Here is a 19,165-nt window from a genome sequence, read left to right as displayed (position 1 = left end):
CCCAACAAATTTAATGCCTTCATTAATAGGATTAGTTACAATGCAAACTGAAGATTCAAAAATAACTTTATATCCTTTATCACAAAATTGACTGATGCTTAATAAATTATGTTTTAAACCATCTACTAATAAAATATTTTCAATATACTTCAAGGGAGTGATACCAATGCTACCTATACCGATGATCTTTCCTTTGCCATTGTCTCCAAAGGTGACCATCCCTTCATTTTTAGCATCAAATGTGATGAATTGGGATTCATCACCAGTCATGTGTCTGGAGCACCCGCTATCAAGATACCATCTTCGGTTTGCTCTTTGGGATGCAAGACACACCTATACACAAGAATCAAGTTTTGACTTTAGGTACCTAAGTTTTCTTGGATTCTTTTTGGTTAGTCATAATGGTTCTTTTTGGAACCCATATTTTTTTTACATTAAAATTTTCAGATTTATTAGAAAAATATGAATAGGATTTGTGTCCTATTCTACCATATTTAAAGCAAGTTATATTTCAAAACTTATTGTATGATGAGTTTACAAAGATATTTTTCAGAAATTTTTATTTCTTTAAAGGGTTATATCCAAGATCGGCTTTATCATAAATGGCCTTTTGATTTGTCAAGTATCACATGAAGTTTATTTGAACTTAAAGTGAACTTTTCAACCATTAATTTTAACTTGGCAATCTCATTTTTTAAGTTCAAATTTTCTTGAGATAGGATTGATTTTTCATTTGAAATACTCTCATTTTCTTTTAGTAAAGATTGATTCTTTGATTTTAATTCTTTATTCTTTATCCCTAGCTTCTTTAGTTCATCAATTAGGTCATAAAACACTTCATGAAGTTTTTCAAAGGTAAAGTCAATAGGAGTTTCAGTATTTATCTCATTTTCATGTGCCATAAGGTATAAGTTGGCTTGTTCATTTGAGTCTTTTTCTTCAGAACTTGACTCATCACTTCCGCTCCATGTAGCCATCATGGCCTTTTTCTTATACTTTTGGGGATCCTTCTTCAGTTGTGGACATTCAGATTTAAAGTGTCTCGATTTCTTACATTCATAACAAATAAAGGGTTGCTCCTTATCCTTCTCTTTGCTATGTTTTCCTTTTGTAGGTGGCCTCTTTCTCATTCCTTATCTTCTTTTCTTCAAAAACTTCTTAAACCTTCTAGTAATGAGGGTCATTTCTTCATCCTACTTTTTATTTTCTGTATCATCAGATTCTTCATCAGGTTGAGTAGTGGATTTGAGGGTGATTATCCTCTTCTTGTTGACATCTTCTTCTTGGTGTTGTTTCATGCTTAGCTCATGTGTCATCAGCGATCCTAGAAGCTCCTCCAAGGGTAGGATATTCAGATCTTTGGCTTCTTGGATTGCGGTCACTTTGGCCTCCCAAGTCCTTGGTAAAGATCTAAGAATCCTTCTCACGAGATCATTGTTAGAATAAGACTTACCAAGACTTTTTAGACTATTAATAATATCAGTAAAATGAGTAAACATTTCAGTTATTGATTCATTATACTCTATTTTAAAAAGTTCATATTTATGCACAAGTATGTTGATTTTTGATTCCTTCACTTGATTAGTTCCTTCATGAGTTACTTCTAATCTATCCCATATTTTCTTAGCGGACATGCATGTTGAAATATGATTAAATTCATTAGCATCTAGAGTATAATACAAAATATTCATGGCTTTAGCATTTAGTTAAGCCATCTTCTTATCAACCTCATCCCATTCTTTTTTGGGTTTGGTTGATTTCACACCATCAATTATTTTAGTGGGAGTGTGTGATCCATTTACTATGATACTCCACATATCATAATCAAGTGCTTGAATAAAGATTTTCATCTGAGCTTTCCAATAGGTATAATTTGACCCTTTGAAAAGTGGAGGTCGGTTTGTGGACTGTCCCTCGGCTAGTGAAGTACCAACTTGAGTTGCCATAGATCTTTAGCTCTTTGATGGTTAAATCAAAGTAGGACTAGAGCACCGAGCTCTGATACCACTTGTTGCCCAGCTATGCAACCCAAGAGGAGGGGGTGAATTGAATTTTTAAAAATTTAAAAATTAACTTACAACTATGAGGATTATTTAACAATGAACAGGATAAATGTGGAGAGTAAAATTTATGCAAGGTATAGAAGTTGGTTACAAAAATACAAGAAGATAAAAAAATTTAAAAGGAGAGCAAGTAAGCACAATACAAACAAGAAGATTTATAGTGGTTCGGTGCCAACCTTGCACCTACGTCCACTCCCCAAGCTCCTACTTGGGAATTCAAATCCACTAAACCGTATTCAATCAGAATACAACATCAAAACCTCTGACTCTAGCTATTTCAAGCTAGAACACTTATTTTTTGGGTACAAGCCAATCCAATAAAATCCGATTCAAGGTTCGGATCAATCTTTCCATGTTTTGAAACCTTTCCAAAATAAAATATCAACTCAAAATAGAGTATAGCAATTAATCACACAGAAATACAGATGTAGCTCCTTTAATGAGCAAATAAAGCTTTAAATATACTTTACACAATAAGAACGAAGCTCTTCTGATTTTTTTCAAGGTGGTTGAAGACTTGAATGAGCTCTTGAGGGGTTAGTGAACTTGAAATAAAAATTTCTCGTACTTTTAAAAGGGCTCTTGCTTAGGGTTGAAATGAATGCTTGAAGAATCTTTTCAAAATCTTGTTGATTCTCTCCTTTAAATATCTTTTATAACTTCAAATAATGGTGGAGAGTAATCTGGGCTAAAATAGAGCCATTGGAGCATATTAAATGGGCATTAAATGCAGTCAAAATAAGCTGAAAACTAGTCGTTGCAGAATTTTTCCATCACAGGGGTCGACTCATAGGGTCGACTCATGCTCATGAGTCGACTCATAGGGTCGACTTCTGTGGTACAGAACAGACAATGACTGTTCTGTAATTTTGGCCTACACAATAGCAGAGATCGACTCATAGGGTCGACTCATGCTCAGGGGTTGACTCATGGGGTCGACTCACAGAGTGTGCCAGCCAAAGAATCAGCATGCCGTTCAGTCTCTTTTGCCATGAGTCGACTCATGGGGTCGACTCAAATATATAAACATAATTTTTTTTCAAAATATATATTCAAAAATATTAAAATTATCTTCAATAGATTACAAATCTTGTATTCTTGCTCTTGAGGCTTCTGAATCAGAACTTGATAAAATTATGATTTTGCCCCTGAAATACAATAAATCTTTTTTCAAGCCAAAATCATTAGTAACCCCCTTAAATGCTTTGTAATCATCAAAATCAATTCAAGGAGCAACATTTGTAAGTCTTGAACTTCATCAAGTTCAATATTCCTCCCACTACCTCCTTCTTGGATAAATTCATTTTTTAAGAAAGTAGCGTGCCTACTAATAAATACCTTTTATTCAGTAGAATAATAGAAGTAGTATCTATTAATTTTCTTAGAATATCCTATAAACCTGCACTTGTCTGATCTGATACTAAGCTTATGTTCGAGGATATTCCTGACATAAGCAGGATAGCCCCTAATCTTAAGATGTTTAAAATTTGACTTTTTTCTCTTTCATATCTCATATGAAGTGCTAGCAACAGACTTTGAAGGCACCCTGTTCAATACGTATGCGGCAGTCTCTAGGGCATATCTCCAAAATAATATTAGAAGATCTATGAAGCACATCATGGATTGCACTATATCCATCAAAGTATAATTCTTCCTTTCTGCTATACCATTTAGCTATGGTGTATAAAGAGTTCATTTAGAGAAAATACCTTTAACCTTAAGATGATCAAAAAATTTACTGGACAAGTATTCTCTTTCTTGATCAAATCAAAGAATCTTGATATTTTTTTTAGTTTATTTTTTGATCATACTTTGATACTCTTTGAACTTATCAAAATCTTCGAATTTATGTTTCATAAGATACACGTATCTAACCTTGATAGATCATCTATGAAAGTGATAAAATAAGAGTATCCTCTTCTGGTTTGAGTTATCATCGGCCCACATACATCAAATGTACTAGGGCTAACAAGTCTTTTATTTTCTCTCCATATCCAGAGAATGGAGTCTTGATCATCTTATCCATGAGACAAGATTCACAAGTTTTTAATGATTCATAATCATATGGGTCAAAAAAATTTTCTTTATATAACTTGCTTATCCTTGACTCACTAATCTGACCAAGATGGTAATGCCAGAGATATGTGATATTCACATCTTCTCTCTTTCTTATCATATTTCTATCAATATAAAAAATATTTTTATTGAGTGTAAGAATTAAAAGATTATTATCAATATAACTACTACCATAAAATTTATTAGAAAAGAAAATAGAGCATCTATTACCCATTAACGTTATTTCATAATCTTGTTTTACAAACAAAGGTACAGAAATAATATTTTTAATGACTTTAGATATGTAATAACAATCTTTTAATTCTAAAATCTTGTTCGAAGGTAAATTAAGCATACAGACCATAGTCTCTGCACTAATGGACTCTCCACTTATGCTATAAAGGTCAAGGTCACCTCTTTTCAGACCTCTGATATTCTGTAGTTGCTGTAATGAATTGCATATATATGATCCCCAAGCAGTAACCAATAACCAAGTATCAGAGTCTGATACACTCAATAAAAAAAAATAGGTTTGTATCATCATATACACACCTTTTGATGCAATACTTGCACTCTGCTTCAAGCTTGCAAGGTAATTCTTTCAATTATTCTTTCAATATCCTAACTTGCCATAATAAGTAATATCCATGAGGATATTCATTGCCTTCTTATTACTAACCGAACTAGGATCAGGAATATCCAGAACATCAGAGATCTTTTCCTGTGTGAATCTAAGTCGTATGTTCCTCAACCAGTCCGCATTGTTCGAACCGGTCAACATATTTTCATTTATAGTTTTATGTAGTGAAAATGAAGAAGCTATAATACAGAATTAAATTTATATAAATTAAGAATAATAGTATAAGTAGATCACTGATGATGACTTGTATAACTAGATGAGGTCATTGCCTTCTTATTACTAACCGAACTAGGATCAGGAATATCCAGAACATCAGAGATCTTTTCCTGTGTGAATCTAAGTCGTATGTTCCTCAACCAGTCCGCATTGTTCGAACCGGTCAACATATTTTCATTTATAGTTTTATGTAGTGAAAATGAAGAAGCTATAATACAGAATTAAATTTATATAAATTAAGAATAATAGTATAAGTAGATCACTGATGATGACTTGTATAACTAGATGAGGTCTTTTATTCTAGTTATTACTTCTACTATTTTATCATATATCATAGCCCTCTCTGTGGTGGATGAGAAAATTTTAAACTGGTTTCTTAGTGGGGTTGAGATCTTTAATCCTCAAAGAAGCCTTGTGGATAACATAATAAACTTCTGTGAGTTTAAAGGTAGAAAAATCTATCCAATTGCATTTCATGCAACTCTCAACTTTATCTTACCTCTAATATACTCATAGCCTTATGGATAACACAATAAACTATAGTATTTAGTTAAGTCAGATTTTTTATTTTTATACAGTCATATCTGAATAATACTATCCTTGTAGATAGCACAACAATGCAATATATCTAAAATATACCGTAAGCATCTAATATGCACCAAGAGATCTTCACATCAATCCCTATAGTAAGTTTTATGGATGGCACAACAAACCTACTACAGTTCTTGACATAGTAATTATCTTAGCATGAAGGAAGGCATATGTAGTATTGAAAATACTAAACAATCTTCATTCAAGATTCGAACTAATCTAATTGACCAAAAAAGTGTAAAGATTAATGGGGGTCCCCTCGTTGCTTTTTTTAGACACCAATAAATTGGCCAGGTCAGCGAACGGAACCAATTAAAGAATCACAGTGCTTGAAACACTCTTTAGACATCAATTAATTAATTGATTCAAAAAATTGGTCAACTACTGATTCATAATATTATGATTTAATATGATTTTTAGGAGGACTTTAATGGTCTCATGCATATCCTAACTCAACCAATCATAACGATGCACTATTATAGTTGTATCATAGTAAATTCATGACAACTAATTAATAAATCAATACATCTAATCATATCTCATGATCATAAACATGATATCATACAACTAAATATATCTCTAAGATATATTAATATGATCAATATCATAACATCAAGCATCTAAACATATCTCTAAGATATATCAAGATTTGGATGTTCAATTGAGTTCAACCATTGATCCGACTTGAACCAAGCCAAAAATCTTAGCTTGATCACAATCAAGACTACATTCTCATCTTTGATTATATAAATCAAGATAAGCTTTGATACTACTATTGAGTTTTGATGGTGCAGTGGAAGGATCGGGTGTTTAAAATTTTCATTCAAAATATCCTAACGCACCAAAATCTTAGAACCCATAATCCCTTGACTATAACAATCAAAGCATAATTAAATTAAACTTAGATAAAAAGAATATCTATAATACTTATCCTAATTTTTATAAGATATCTAAGTTTCTGTCTTTCAATGGTGATCCACATGAAAATCAAACCAAAGACAGCGCTCTTCCTTCACCTTGCTTCAAGAGTTCTAATCCCTAGAACCAGTCGATCAGACCCTCCTCCAGATCCAAGTCTGGACCTCTCAAAACTTCTCACTAGATCTGACCACCTTCTTTTGGATCTCTTAAATCCTTAGAGCTATTAGGAATAGGCTTATTTTTAAAAGAACAAGCCTTTGTCCTAAACCCTAGAGTTGTAAGAGAGGGAGAGAGGGAGTGGATAGGGGATGTAAGAATTGAATGATCAATTCATCTGCCGCCCCCTATTTATAGCAATAGAGGGGGTGCCAATAGAAAAGCCACATCCCTACTAGAAAGGTATATCTGATTCACATATCACTTATCTGAGAGTCTTCAAGCAGAAAGACGCATCAGGGTGTGATACGTTGAATCACTCCTCACACGTGTGTGCCCAAAAAAAGATGCAATTGGCATCTCTTTTGCTTTCAGATTTGTGTGAAACTTTACCATGTATTATCTAGATTCAAAAAGGAAGCAAATCTACAAGGGATGCCTCCTTTTGAGATGGAATTCAAATCACAGAAGGACTCTCAATGCGAAGAGATGCGTGAGTCCTTCCTCTGTCACGCATGCGCATGCCCAGTAAAGGGCATCCAAAGCAATGCTCCATTATCTAATAAATTTCCATATTTATCTCATAGAATTAGAATTTAAATCTGATCCTTATCAGTTAAAATATCAGATAATAGTGTCACCTAAGACTCCTTAAAATAGAATAAGTCTTGCATCTCTTCATGTGACCAAGGAACACCTCGTGCACGCACCTCACCTCCAAAAGACTTTCCACGCCAATCCAAAAGGATTTTTCATACTTTAAATAGTGTACCAGGTGGTTAAGATTCTTTTATTATTGCCATATGAGTTAGAGACCCAAAGCAGAAGGACTCTTGGTCCTTCTGCATGCCAAAAAGAGAGCGCGTGCGCTCCTCTCAAATTTACGCCAAGAGTCCTCAACCGAAAGGACTCTTGGTTTTGGCGTTAACTTGAAATGAGGTGCCACCTTTTGGGCTAACTCTAGGTGGCATGACCTAACCCAATTATCCACCTAATTGGCTGAGCAAAATTACAAGGATTGAGACCAAATTTGATATCCCAAGGAGCTAGGATTTCCATAAATGCTAGCATGCTTGTCGGGAACCCTGATTGGATTCAAAATTTCAATCAACCTTATCAAAAGAATCTTTGGCCAATTTTCTTATGTGTGTAAATCATTGGATTCTATATCTAGTCAGTAGTAGATCCAGATGTAAGTTAACCTAATTTGATTAGACTTCTTCTAATCGATTAATGTTCAAAACGAGCTAATCCGAGTTCAGCAATTAGAATTCTTTCTAATTAGCGATTGAATTAAACTCTTTAATTTGATCAAATTTATAAGTCAAGATTGATGTCTAACAATGTATTATGATTATCCAAATGATATAAAATTTGATAAAAATATCAAATATATCCTTCAGTAGTAAATTATTATGCAATTTACTCCTTCGATCATCTCTGCACCCTGAATATATTCATAAGTATGAAATTATGTCAAACTAAAATATATATTCATATTGATTCTCCATCAACCAATAATGATTTTAATTTCTAATCTTCATATTGCTCTTGGTCAAGAGTCTTTTTCTGAGTCATCTAGAGATGAGAATTCATAGGATGTGATCTCCTCTTACTAGGAGAGATCGATTCCATATTAACCGATTCTCAACCTTCATACACACTCCATTATATCAGAACATTCTGTATATATCTTAATACCATACTTGGGTATGAACGTGCATAAGATTCCATGGTGATCTCAGGTCTAAGGATCACTTACACAACTCTTACTTAGAGAATCATCTTTTGACATGCAAGTAAGGCTTCTATAAAATATTCTCTGTCGGTGAGTCAATTTAGTGAACTCATTCTCCAATGAGCACCCATATCCTTATATTAGTGTCTCCACACAAATGGCTAGTGGGATCAACCACCCTCTCTATCGAGTATACATATGATGTGTCAGTCTTTTTGGAACATTGATTTCCTACTCAATGCTCCCATGATCATGAATGTTTAAGATTAAAATTTTAAGATTTTAGATCTCACAGACATGATCCATTCATGTCTCCTAAAATTATTATACTAATCTTTGGGGTTCATCATAATCTTAAATATAATAAGATGCAGCTAAAATGATGAATCAATGTCTCATTTTATTATCATAAAAAAAATATCATTACATGAGTTGGAAGTTTATAAAGAAAAATCCTATCACATCACTCATACGATTAGCTTGTAGAGCACTCTTCTTTCACTAAGGAAAAAAAAATACTAGGGAAACTAGCATAGAATACTGCCATCCTACATTCATTTGCCCTTTGAGAGCCAGGTGCCAGGATAGTGCCAACCCCAATATCACCAACTTCACTTGGATTCAGTTTAGTCTTGTCCAATAATGCCTATTACATAATTTACAGATGACAAGCATAAATAAAATTTACATTAGATGCTAGTAGTTTCCAAATGACATGAATGTAAAATGCTGAAAAATAATAAACCTTAAGAACAGCAGCTAGCGGGTCCTTAGGGTATGTGTCCTTAAATTTTCTTTTTGACTTGCAAATTGGAGTTTGATAAGCACTATATTGTATGGAGAAGAGAATGAAAATTAGCTAGACAATTTGCAATTGTACTTTCAAGATATTAATGCAGAATATGTCTCTTTGTTGTATCATTTGAGCTTGAACGCAAGTCTTCAGGATGCATGAACCTACTCATAAATGATCTCATCAAAGTAAGCTTAGCTTCTAGTTTTTCTTGCTTTTATTTCACGACATTCATCTCCTCAGGATGAAGTTGTGGCATCACTTTCATGTCTTCTTGCAACTTATGTATCTGAACTCTTTTTTCTGATGACATGCTACTTAAAGAAACTATTGGAACAATATATAAAACTGTTAGATCAAACTATTAAATTTTCAGAAGATTGTTGGTGTTAGATGTATACTCTAGAAGCTAGATTAACAGACACACATACACATTTTAGAGACATAACTTTGCAATTTAATTTTAAAATAAATAAAATTTGGATTATTTTTTCATTCATATTGTGTTTTAATTGTATCTATGAATCATCCGAGGAATTGATGGATGATGACACGTATTCTCAAGAGTTGAGAATTTGAGATACATGTCATTAGTGATTAATTTCTAAATACTTCTGATCGATAGATCATCACGGAGACGGTGACTAATCCAGATAGATTGGTATACAGATCGCTTTCCTTCATGAGTAGATAAATCTTAAGTCGATGGTATAGGGATATTAGAGTGAGAGTGTAGGTGCTTGATAGAGATCAAGAGTATTGAGCATGACCAACATGAGAAGTCACTAGGATAGCAACTCACTCATCAGTGACTTACTCAAAGTTGCAATAGTGTAGATAGTTCTTTAACTTGCAGTACTTTGGTTGTTCACAATGGGGTTGCTGTAGTTTGACTGCATAATTACTTGGTTACCTAGCCATTTGAAATCTTACGGTGTATGTTGGCTACAGTATGTCCATTGTAGGAATAGGATGTACACCTGGAAGGGATCTATCGATCCTGATAGATATGGAGAGGTCTTATGCAATGCATGAGATTGAGTCCTAAAATCTATGGCCATGATAAGTAAACAATGGAAAGGAGTTTCTATAAGATTTCACATAGACTTGAGTCAATTGAATCTGATATATGACGAATGAACGAGTTTGATGAGTTATCCTTGACCTGCATCTTGTCAGGACCCACGACAGAAGAACTAAACTATATGGTAACTACACCTAGTGATTCATTACTTTCATTCTGTTGGATTGTCACTACATACTGTTAGGTGTCATTGATGGATTGTGAAACCTATCGAGTATTATCTTAATGATTGATGACCCTCGAAGGACAGAGTTAGAATTGTTCCAATCTATCAAAAGGAGTTTTGATGATATTATGATGGAGATCATAATATATCTCACTATCAATCAGAATAAAATCTATGGGATCACATATAAAAGAGGTTCTTATCCGATCAGATGGTTGATTAACGATTATGAATCATTGAAAGATAAAATCATCAATGTGATTGATGATTAACTTTAAGCAAAAATTATAATTAAGTAATTCACTAAGTGTTAGTAAATTATAAGAGAATTAATTAGTAATTAGATTGCTAATTGACTCAATTTGATTGAGCAATGAGATTTATATCAAGTCTAATTGAATTAAATTCAGTTTGACTTGAATTGAGTTTAATTGGATCAAGCCTAATTGTAAGAAAGACTAATTTTTGATTTGATCAGAACTTCGATTTAGTTAATTTCTAATTAGATTAAAAATTTATTGAAAAAATTGAGTTTCTAATTTGATTAGGATCCTTCCTCTATTTGGATCAAATCAGATCAAATTTAGTTTAAACCAAAATAGAAAATCCAAAGTCCCAAAACCTTGGGGCTTCTCCCTTGCACATGCCCCATGATCTCCACAAGAATTATTTCATGCTAAAGCATTTCTGTGTGAGGAATTTTTGCATGAAAGGGAGAGGGCACAGAGAGGATGGGGCAGCATCTGTTGATGACTCACATCCTCATCTCTTTCGTAATTTGAATTTGATTCAAATCAAGAGATAATGATAAGAAGGATAGGTGGTTTCTTCATGAGTCATCATCCTTATCCTTTCCAAATTTAAATTTGATTCAAATCAAGAGATGAGACGGTAAGAAGGAAAGGAATCCTGGGATTATGGCAAGAAAGGAGGTGCCTCCTCCTAACCCTAGTTCCTTCCTCCCTTATAAATAGGGTCCAAAAGTTGGATACCTGAGATAAGAAAAAATAAAGAAAAAATTTGAGAGAAAATTGTTTTCTCAAGCCAAGCCCCTCTTCCCTCTTCTTTCTCCTCCTGTTCTTCTCCATCTCTAGAGGGTCGGTGAGATTTGAGAAGAAGATACTTCAGCTATCAAAGAAGAGATCTTTGCAAGGGAGCTGCACCCCAGGGAGATCATCTTGCCTTTGATCAAAACGAGTCCTCATGTGAATATCTATGGAGGTTAGGCACGTGTACGGCTAGAAGAACAGTTCAGATTCACGATCATCGATCATGGTGTAGTATGATCTACATAAAGATATTGAGATTCGATCTTAATATTATTTTAATTTTATTTACAGATTATATGTATGTTTTAGATCTGGGGCACTGGTTTTTGAAATCTATGCATGCAAGCTTACCCACTTCCTTATAGTGGTATGAGAGCCACTAATTTTTCTTTGACATGCATGATCTGATTTTGTTTTCGATCTAAAAGTTTGAGGTGTTTAAAATCGATCTTGTGTTGCTATAAAGTTGTCTTGATATAAGATTTATTTCCTATATTGAAAAGATTGTCCTAGCACAAGATTGATCGATTTTGAAAACTATTTTTGAAACTTTTACATCAATCTTTTAGATCTAAAAATAGATGTATATGATATATCTTTATTCATATTTAGATCTAAAATTAGAATGACTAAAAGTTCGTAACGGACTGGTATAAGGTTGTCCTGATATAGAGTTTACCTCCTATATGAAAAAGATTGTCCTAGTTTGATACGAACTAATTTTTGAAAAATATTTTAATCATTATTTTAAATCTAATTTAGTATGTATAAGATATGTGAAATTTTAGTTTTAGATCTAAAAATTATATATGTGATATATGTTTTGTTGTTTAGATCTAAAACTGCATATATGATATATATGACTTTAGGTTTAAATCTGAAAAAGTTTCACGATCATAAGCCATTAATGTATGTAATGAAATATAATCTAAAAGATATTTTAGAATCTGAAAATTATATTGCTGCATGTGGGTATGGATTGAATAAATTAGGTCTAATGATCAAAGTATAATTATGATCAATTAATTAGATCAGATTAGAATCCTTTGCTGATTTTGAGCAGTTGATCAAATCTAATCAATAGTTTGTTAGGATTAGATTAAATGGCCCAAAATTGAATTTAATTATAGTTAATCATATTGATTCACATTTTGATGTGAATTGATTGACTTAATATCGAATTTGGCTCCATAGTTCGGGCCTGGGTCAATAGGCCAACCTGATTGATTCTAATCGACCAATTTAGTGTCTAAAGTAAGTACTTAGATGATGGTTCTTTAATTGGTTCCATTGTCTGACCTGGTCAATTCGTTGATGTCTAAAAAAAGTAACGGGACACCCCCACTCATCTTAACTTATCTGGTCATTTTGAAAGATTATATTTTGTATTAGGTTATTTATTGACTCAAGTTCACCCATGCCAATTAAATTGATCAGACATGAGATTATGCTGACCTCAACTAGGTTAATGAGATATGAGATGTGCTGACCTAAACTAGATTAATTAGAGATAAGATATACTAATCTAAATCAGATTAATCAGATATGAGATGTGCTGACCTAAAGCAGATCAATCAGACATGAGATGTACTGATTTGAATCAAATTAGTCAGACATGAGATGTGCTAATCTGAATCAGACCTATCATTTATATGAGATGTATGTGACTGCTTAGAAGAGATTTGAACTTAAAACCTCCTTAATAATATTAAGTCGAGGAATCTTCCACCATTGTAAAGTGTCGTGCTCTCTCTGATGTTGATTGTACTTGGCTGCATACAGTGGGTCAGTTGCATTAGGGGAGAAGCAACCACTCAAAATGTGGGGTGGAGATGGGGTTGGGTCCAAAATCTATTAGATGAGGGTCCAATGATGGCTTCACTCATACTTAATGGTGGGTCTGACTTAACTAAGGAATGAGGTCAACATTTGTCAGGTGAGGTTTTAGGACTTTGAGATCAAGTCTGCTGTAATTTGCTTGAGAAGTATTGGACAAAAGTTATCCACCTATTGTTTGACGTATTCATCAAGATCTATCAAATGAGGTGGTGTGCCAATTGGTGGGACCACAGTACCCACTAGAAACCTTAACTCACGAAGGAATTTTCGCTTTCTAACCCGAGGAGCATTATGATCTAAAAAATTAGTAGGAGCTCTGTAGAAATAGTGAGAGCTAAGTTTATTTTTAAAATAAATTTTCTAAAATAAACTAAAATTAATTACAAAAGTCTAACTAAAAACTTCTTCTCTCTGTAGCAAATTGTTTGCCTTAATAGTCTATCCCACATCTTAGAAATCAACCAAATGTCAGATTCCAACTGTAAGGATTGGTTAAGAGACTTGAAAGGTGTTTCAAGTTCTCAGAATATTGATTGTGTCTTAGACCAGAAAATACCAATAAGAACCTTGAAGAGTTCAAGGGACACATCTTTAGAAGGTATATTGGACCTACTCCTGATTGAGACCAACCTTATGATTTCTTTTACTATCAGTTGGATAATAGACTCTGTTTCTAGTGTACATTTGTGTACTTCAATGCAGGATCTCATGGGTTGTAGAAGGTTGAGGCTAGGAGAGATGACCCTACATATAGGTAATGGAGCAAAAGTTACTGCTGTGGCCATATGGACCTATCCTCTTAGACTGACATCTTATTTCTATCTAGAACTAAGAAACTGTTACTATGTACGTAATATGAGTAAAAATTTGATTTTTGTTTCATGCTTAGCATAGGATGATTATGAAATTAATTTCAATAAGGACTATTGTACCATTTATTTTGAAAATAAAATGGTAGTACGTGGTCACTTAATTAACAGTCTCTATCATTTGCATGCTGATGCAGATGAGTCAGTTAATCTATCCGAGCAATCTATGAGTGCTGTTGGATCAAAGAGGTCTAGAGATGAGGTTAACCTAAAGTACATGTGGCACCTTAGGGTAGGTCATATCGGAGAAGAAAGGATCAATAGACTGGTGAAAGATGATCTTTTAGACTCGTTCTCGAATGAGTTATTTTCAATCGTGAGTTCTGCCTTCAGAGAAAAATGATCAAATTTTTTTTTGCAGGATATGAAAAAAGAACCATTGAAGTACTAGCTCTGGTACATACTGATGTATATGGCCCATTTGATATGCCGACAGAGGAGGTTATCTCTTCTTCATCATTTTTACTAATGATTTTTTATGGTACGGATATATGTTTCTTATGAGATACAAATCTGAAGTCTTTGAAAGGTTCAAAAAATTCAGATCTGAGATAGAGAAGCAAACTGAAAAATCACTCAAGATACTTTGATCAGATCGAGGAGAATATCTGAGTAGAAATTTTTTTGGTTACCTCAAGAAAATGGCATAATCTCTCAATGAACTCCATCTGGAATAACTCAGCTCAATAGAATTTCAGAATGGAGAAATAGGACCCTATTAGATATGGTTCAATTTATGATGAGTTTCACCGATTTCCCTTTATTTTTTTGGGGACACGCCTTAATGATAGCCAATTACTTAATTAATAAGATTTTCTCTAAACCTGTTTCTACCACACTATATGAGATATGGCATGGTAAGAAGTCAAATTTTGGTTATCTCAAAACTTGAGGATGTCTGACCTATGTCGAAAGGCAACAGACGGACAAGTTAGAGGCTTGGTCTATGAGAGCTTATTTTATAAGGTACCCAAAAGAGCCTTTGAGATATTATTTTTATCTCTCAAAGGATCATAATATGATTATGAGCCAGCATGCCAAATTCTTAGAAAGAGATTTTATCCAGGATCGAGGTAGTAGAAGAAAGATTCAGCTTGAAGAGAGTGTCTCTGAAGAGCAACGAGTCTTAGAGCCTGTGGAACTTATTCTATCTCGTACATCCACTAGGATCTCACCTCCTCTTGAAAGATACAAGGGTATACTAACAGAGAATATAGAGAAAATATTTCTCATGGGTGGTATGGACCATTTTCATGATCCTAAAATCTATGATGAGGCAATGTCAGACATCGACTCCAAAAAATAGTTGGAAGTGATAAGATCAGAGATTGACTCAATACATACCAATCAGATCTAGACCTTAGTAGATCCGCCAGAAGGAATAGTTTCTATTGGATGTAAATGGATCTTTAAGAGAAAGATCAGTTCAGATAGAAAAGTAGAGACCTTTAAAGTGAGACTTATGGCCAAAGGTTATACTCAGCATGAAGGTATTGACTATTAGGAGATCTTCTCACCAGTTGTCATGCTGAAGTCTATTTGAATACTGTTTGCTGTTGCAACAGCTCATGACTATGAGATATAGCAGATAGATATGAAGACTGTCATCCTGAATGGATATCTTGAGGAAGATATCTATATAGATCAGCCTCTAGGTTTCACATCCAGTGATGGAGATCATAAGGTTTGCAAGCTGTAAAGATCCATTTATGGACTAAAGCAAGTATCTTGGAGTTAGAATACTCGATTCAATGATGCGATCAATGTTGAAAAATATAGGAGATTTCATGCATGTATTTTAAAAATTTTTGAATAAATTATAGTGAAAGATAATTAGATTAATCAAATTAATCTAATATGCATATGATCTAATCATCAAATCAATCTACTCTAGGATCTATGATATGATATATTGCATATAATATCTAAAATAATCACATGATAAAATCTGCATGCATGGATGTAAGCAGTAGATCAAATTTATACTTATCTGAGTTCAGAACTCGATACCTGAGTATGGATCGATGATCGCTGCTATTGAGAGACATGATAGAGATGATCCTTGCTAGTTGCTCACAGCCGCACATATGTCCGATCTCTATGAAAAGTCTACTCAAAGTCCCGATCTGATCGATTTTCTCGAAAATACTAATTCGCGCGAAGACCTTCTTCTTGGCTAATCTGGATCCTCTCTTCAAATCTCTGAAACTTTTTTAGAGATTGAAGATGCACTTTTAGAGAAGATGAAGAGGTAAAAGAAAGATAGAGAACAAATTATTTTCTCTCTTGTTTTTCTTTCTTCCCAAACCCATAGGAATAAAATCCTAGAAATGAGGTTTTGCACACACCCAAAGAAGGACTCTCCTCTTCTTTTTTTTACACCAAGAACCTCACCCCAAAGCCCAAAATGTGAAGAGCACTCTTTCTTCTCTCTTACATGCATAAAAAAAAAATAAAACCATTTTATTTTAGGCATGTAAGATGTTAGGGTCAAGAGTCCTAGAAATCTTGGACTCTTCCAAGAGATATCACCTCCTCATAATTCCCACGCCTAAAAGAAATATGTGATGCCCCTTCTTTTATTTTTCCATGATGAAACCAGATCCTATTTGATTTCCCATGGTGAAGAACTCTTATTTTGTTGCACAAAATAATGGAATAAAAGGAAGTGGCATGGAGAGGTTGTAGATAATGTCAAACATTATATATAAAGTATCCTATTTCAAATCAGATTTGAACATACCATTTAAAACTTTTAGCCAAATTTGGACATAAGATAGAGAAGAGAAAGGACTCTTTGGCATGAAAAAATCTCATGCAAAAAGCTTTATGGCATGGAGAAAGGTGGGCATTGAAAATTGGTGGCACAAGGGAGAAGAGTCTATTCCAATATGGACTCTTAATTTTTTTATTTGAATCTTAACCAAATCTCATCTGGTTTAGTCCAAATAAAATAGATAAAATCTAATTTAATTAGGTTCATAATTTTTTAATTAAATTTTAATCAAATTAGAAATTGATTGAACTAAAATCTTGATCAAATCAAGGACAATTCTCCCTTAGCAATTATGTCATCTCATAACCTAATTGGGTCAAACCTAATTGAACCAAATTCAATTAGATTTTATTTAATCTTCTTTACTCAATCAAATTGAGCTAATCAATAATCTAATTAATAATTAATCTTTCATTAATTCACTAACACTTGGTGAATAAATTTATTATAATTTTTGTATAAGGTTAATCATCAATCGAATTGATGATTAAGTCCTTAAATAATTCTTAATTATTAATCAACCATATGATCTGTCAGAATTTTTTTTTGAGTGTGACTCTATAGATTCGAACCTAAGTCGGTAGCACAAAAAAAGATTTCTGAATCAATCGATGTAACCATCTAACAATGGTGACCCAACGTTCAGATAGATCGAATGATGGTGAAGCAACATTTAAAAATCTACTGACGTATGGTTACCGTATAATTCATCTCTTTGATCCTAATGCTCAAGGAGATCCAGAATTTAACTGTCAATCCTAAATAAGTCATCAACATTATATTTCAATCTTTCAAATCCATCACATGGATTATCCGGACTTAGATTTTGCTAAATTAAAATATATTGATACATTAACTCCTACTAATTTAAAGGGATCAATCCCATCTTGACTCACACACCGACTTAACAAGTACTTGACTGTACGCAAAAATCTTTCAGAAGATTCACTCATTCAAGTAACAAATTAAAAGAAGGAATTTCTGCTTGGTCTTGGAATCGGTATTAGCCCTGTTTCCGCTGTTCTAGAGTCGGTAGCTTTAATTGCTCTTCATTTTGACTGCTTTGATCGATCAGAACTACTACTCTTGGACTCAGATCGGGATTCATGCCTTACATGCTTTTTTAGGAGGAGTTCAGTGTTGTCGGATGGAATGGAAGTGCATATCGAAAATGAATCGGGCATCTATGGTGTTGGTGCAAAAATCCACCGGCATCAGAGAAGCTGGAGTCGAGGGAGTCGCGGTCGCCGCCAAGACCTACAAAGAAAGTCTAAACCAGAGTTGGGGGTGCTTCGGCAAGATCCTCCGACGCTCAAGTCAGTTCTCTGCTTCAACAAGAATGGAGTGCTCGAACGAAAATTTTAGCAGAGTTTCGAGATAGAAATTAGAGCTTAGAGAATAACGTATATGGGGTCCCCTTTTTATAGGCGAAGGGTGCAACAGACTGATAGTGACGTTTGTAACTGCCTGGTAGTGGGCCGTTCAGGGCCAGGAGGAGTTTGTTATGAAGAGTAGTGGAGGGGAGTCGTGGCCATCACCGTGGCCTACCACATGGGGCCTGTTGCGGGGAGTGGAGCAGCGTCCGTTGTCGTGACTTGCCAGAGAGTGGTGGAGCCATGCGGAATCCGTCGCAGGAAGTGGAGCAGAGTCGTGGCCATTACTGTGGCCTGCCAGGGAGTCCAGGCCTGTCGGCCGAAGCTCGGTTGAGGTGTCTGGTGGAGAGAGGTAGCTATCCATCGAAGAGGAGCTCGAATGTTGCTGGCGAGCCTTCTATCGTTGGGTGCCTTGGGCATTAATACTGCAGGTGAGGGCCATTTGCTGTAGGAGCTCGGTCAGAGGCTTTCCGTAGATAAAGTTCGATTTCATGCAGAATTCGACAGCGGGTCGACCGGCAGTGGATGTCGGATGGCACTGGAGAGGTTCATCCGCTGGGGGGGTCCGGCTGCTGGAGTCCGTGTGTCATAGGAGTTTGTCCGGAATCTGTCCACTACAGAAGTTCGATCGGAGTCCGATCTCCGTAGAAGCCCGGATGGGGATCATTTGTTGAGGAAGCTCGACTAAAGCCTGCCTGCAATAGAAATCCGGAAGGAATTCATCCACAATGGAAGCTCGGGTGAAGGCTTACAGTGAAAATCCGACGTAGATCGCTCGTAGTAGAAATTTAAAGTAGACCGCTTGTAGCAGAAGCTCGGAGTAGATCGCTTGCAGT

The 19,165-nt window shown here is 34.6% G+C and overlaps 1 protein-coding gene across 1 annotated transcript in view; it reads right to left on the bottom strand.

Annotated features, from left to right (window-relative positions):
- LOC105061495 (3-ketoacyl-CoA thiolase 2, peroxisomal-like) overlaps positions 1 to 19,165 on the bottom strand; it is a 63,677-nt gene that overhangs the window by 12,552 nt on the left and 31,960 nt on the right. The window contains exons 2-3 of the mRNA XM_073249064.1: positions 9,126 to 9,239; positions 8,900 to 9,026 (exon numbers count right to left, since the gene is read on the bottom strand). Of these exons, the coding sequence (XP_073105165.1) occupies positions 8,900 to 9,026; positions 9,126 to 9,239 (241 nt within the window). The remainder of the gene's footprint in view (positions 1 to 8,899; positions 9,027 to 9,125; positions 9,240 to 19,165) is intronic.

Source organism: Elaeis guineensis, chromosome 15 (assembly GCF_000442705.2).
Source record: "Elaeis guineensis isolate ETL-2024a chromosome 15, EG11, whole genome shotgun sequence".
Taxonomy (NCBI): Eukaryota; Viridiplantae; Streptophyta; class Magnoliopsida; order Arecales; family Arecaceae; genus Elaeis; species Elaeis guineensis.
The sequence above is the reverse complement of the archived record's forward strand: the minus strand, read 5'-3'. Positions and strand labels throughout refer to the sequence as shown.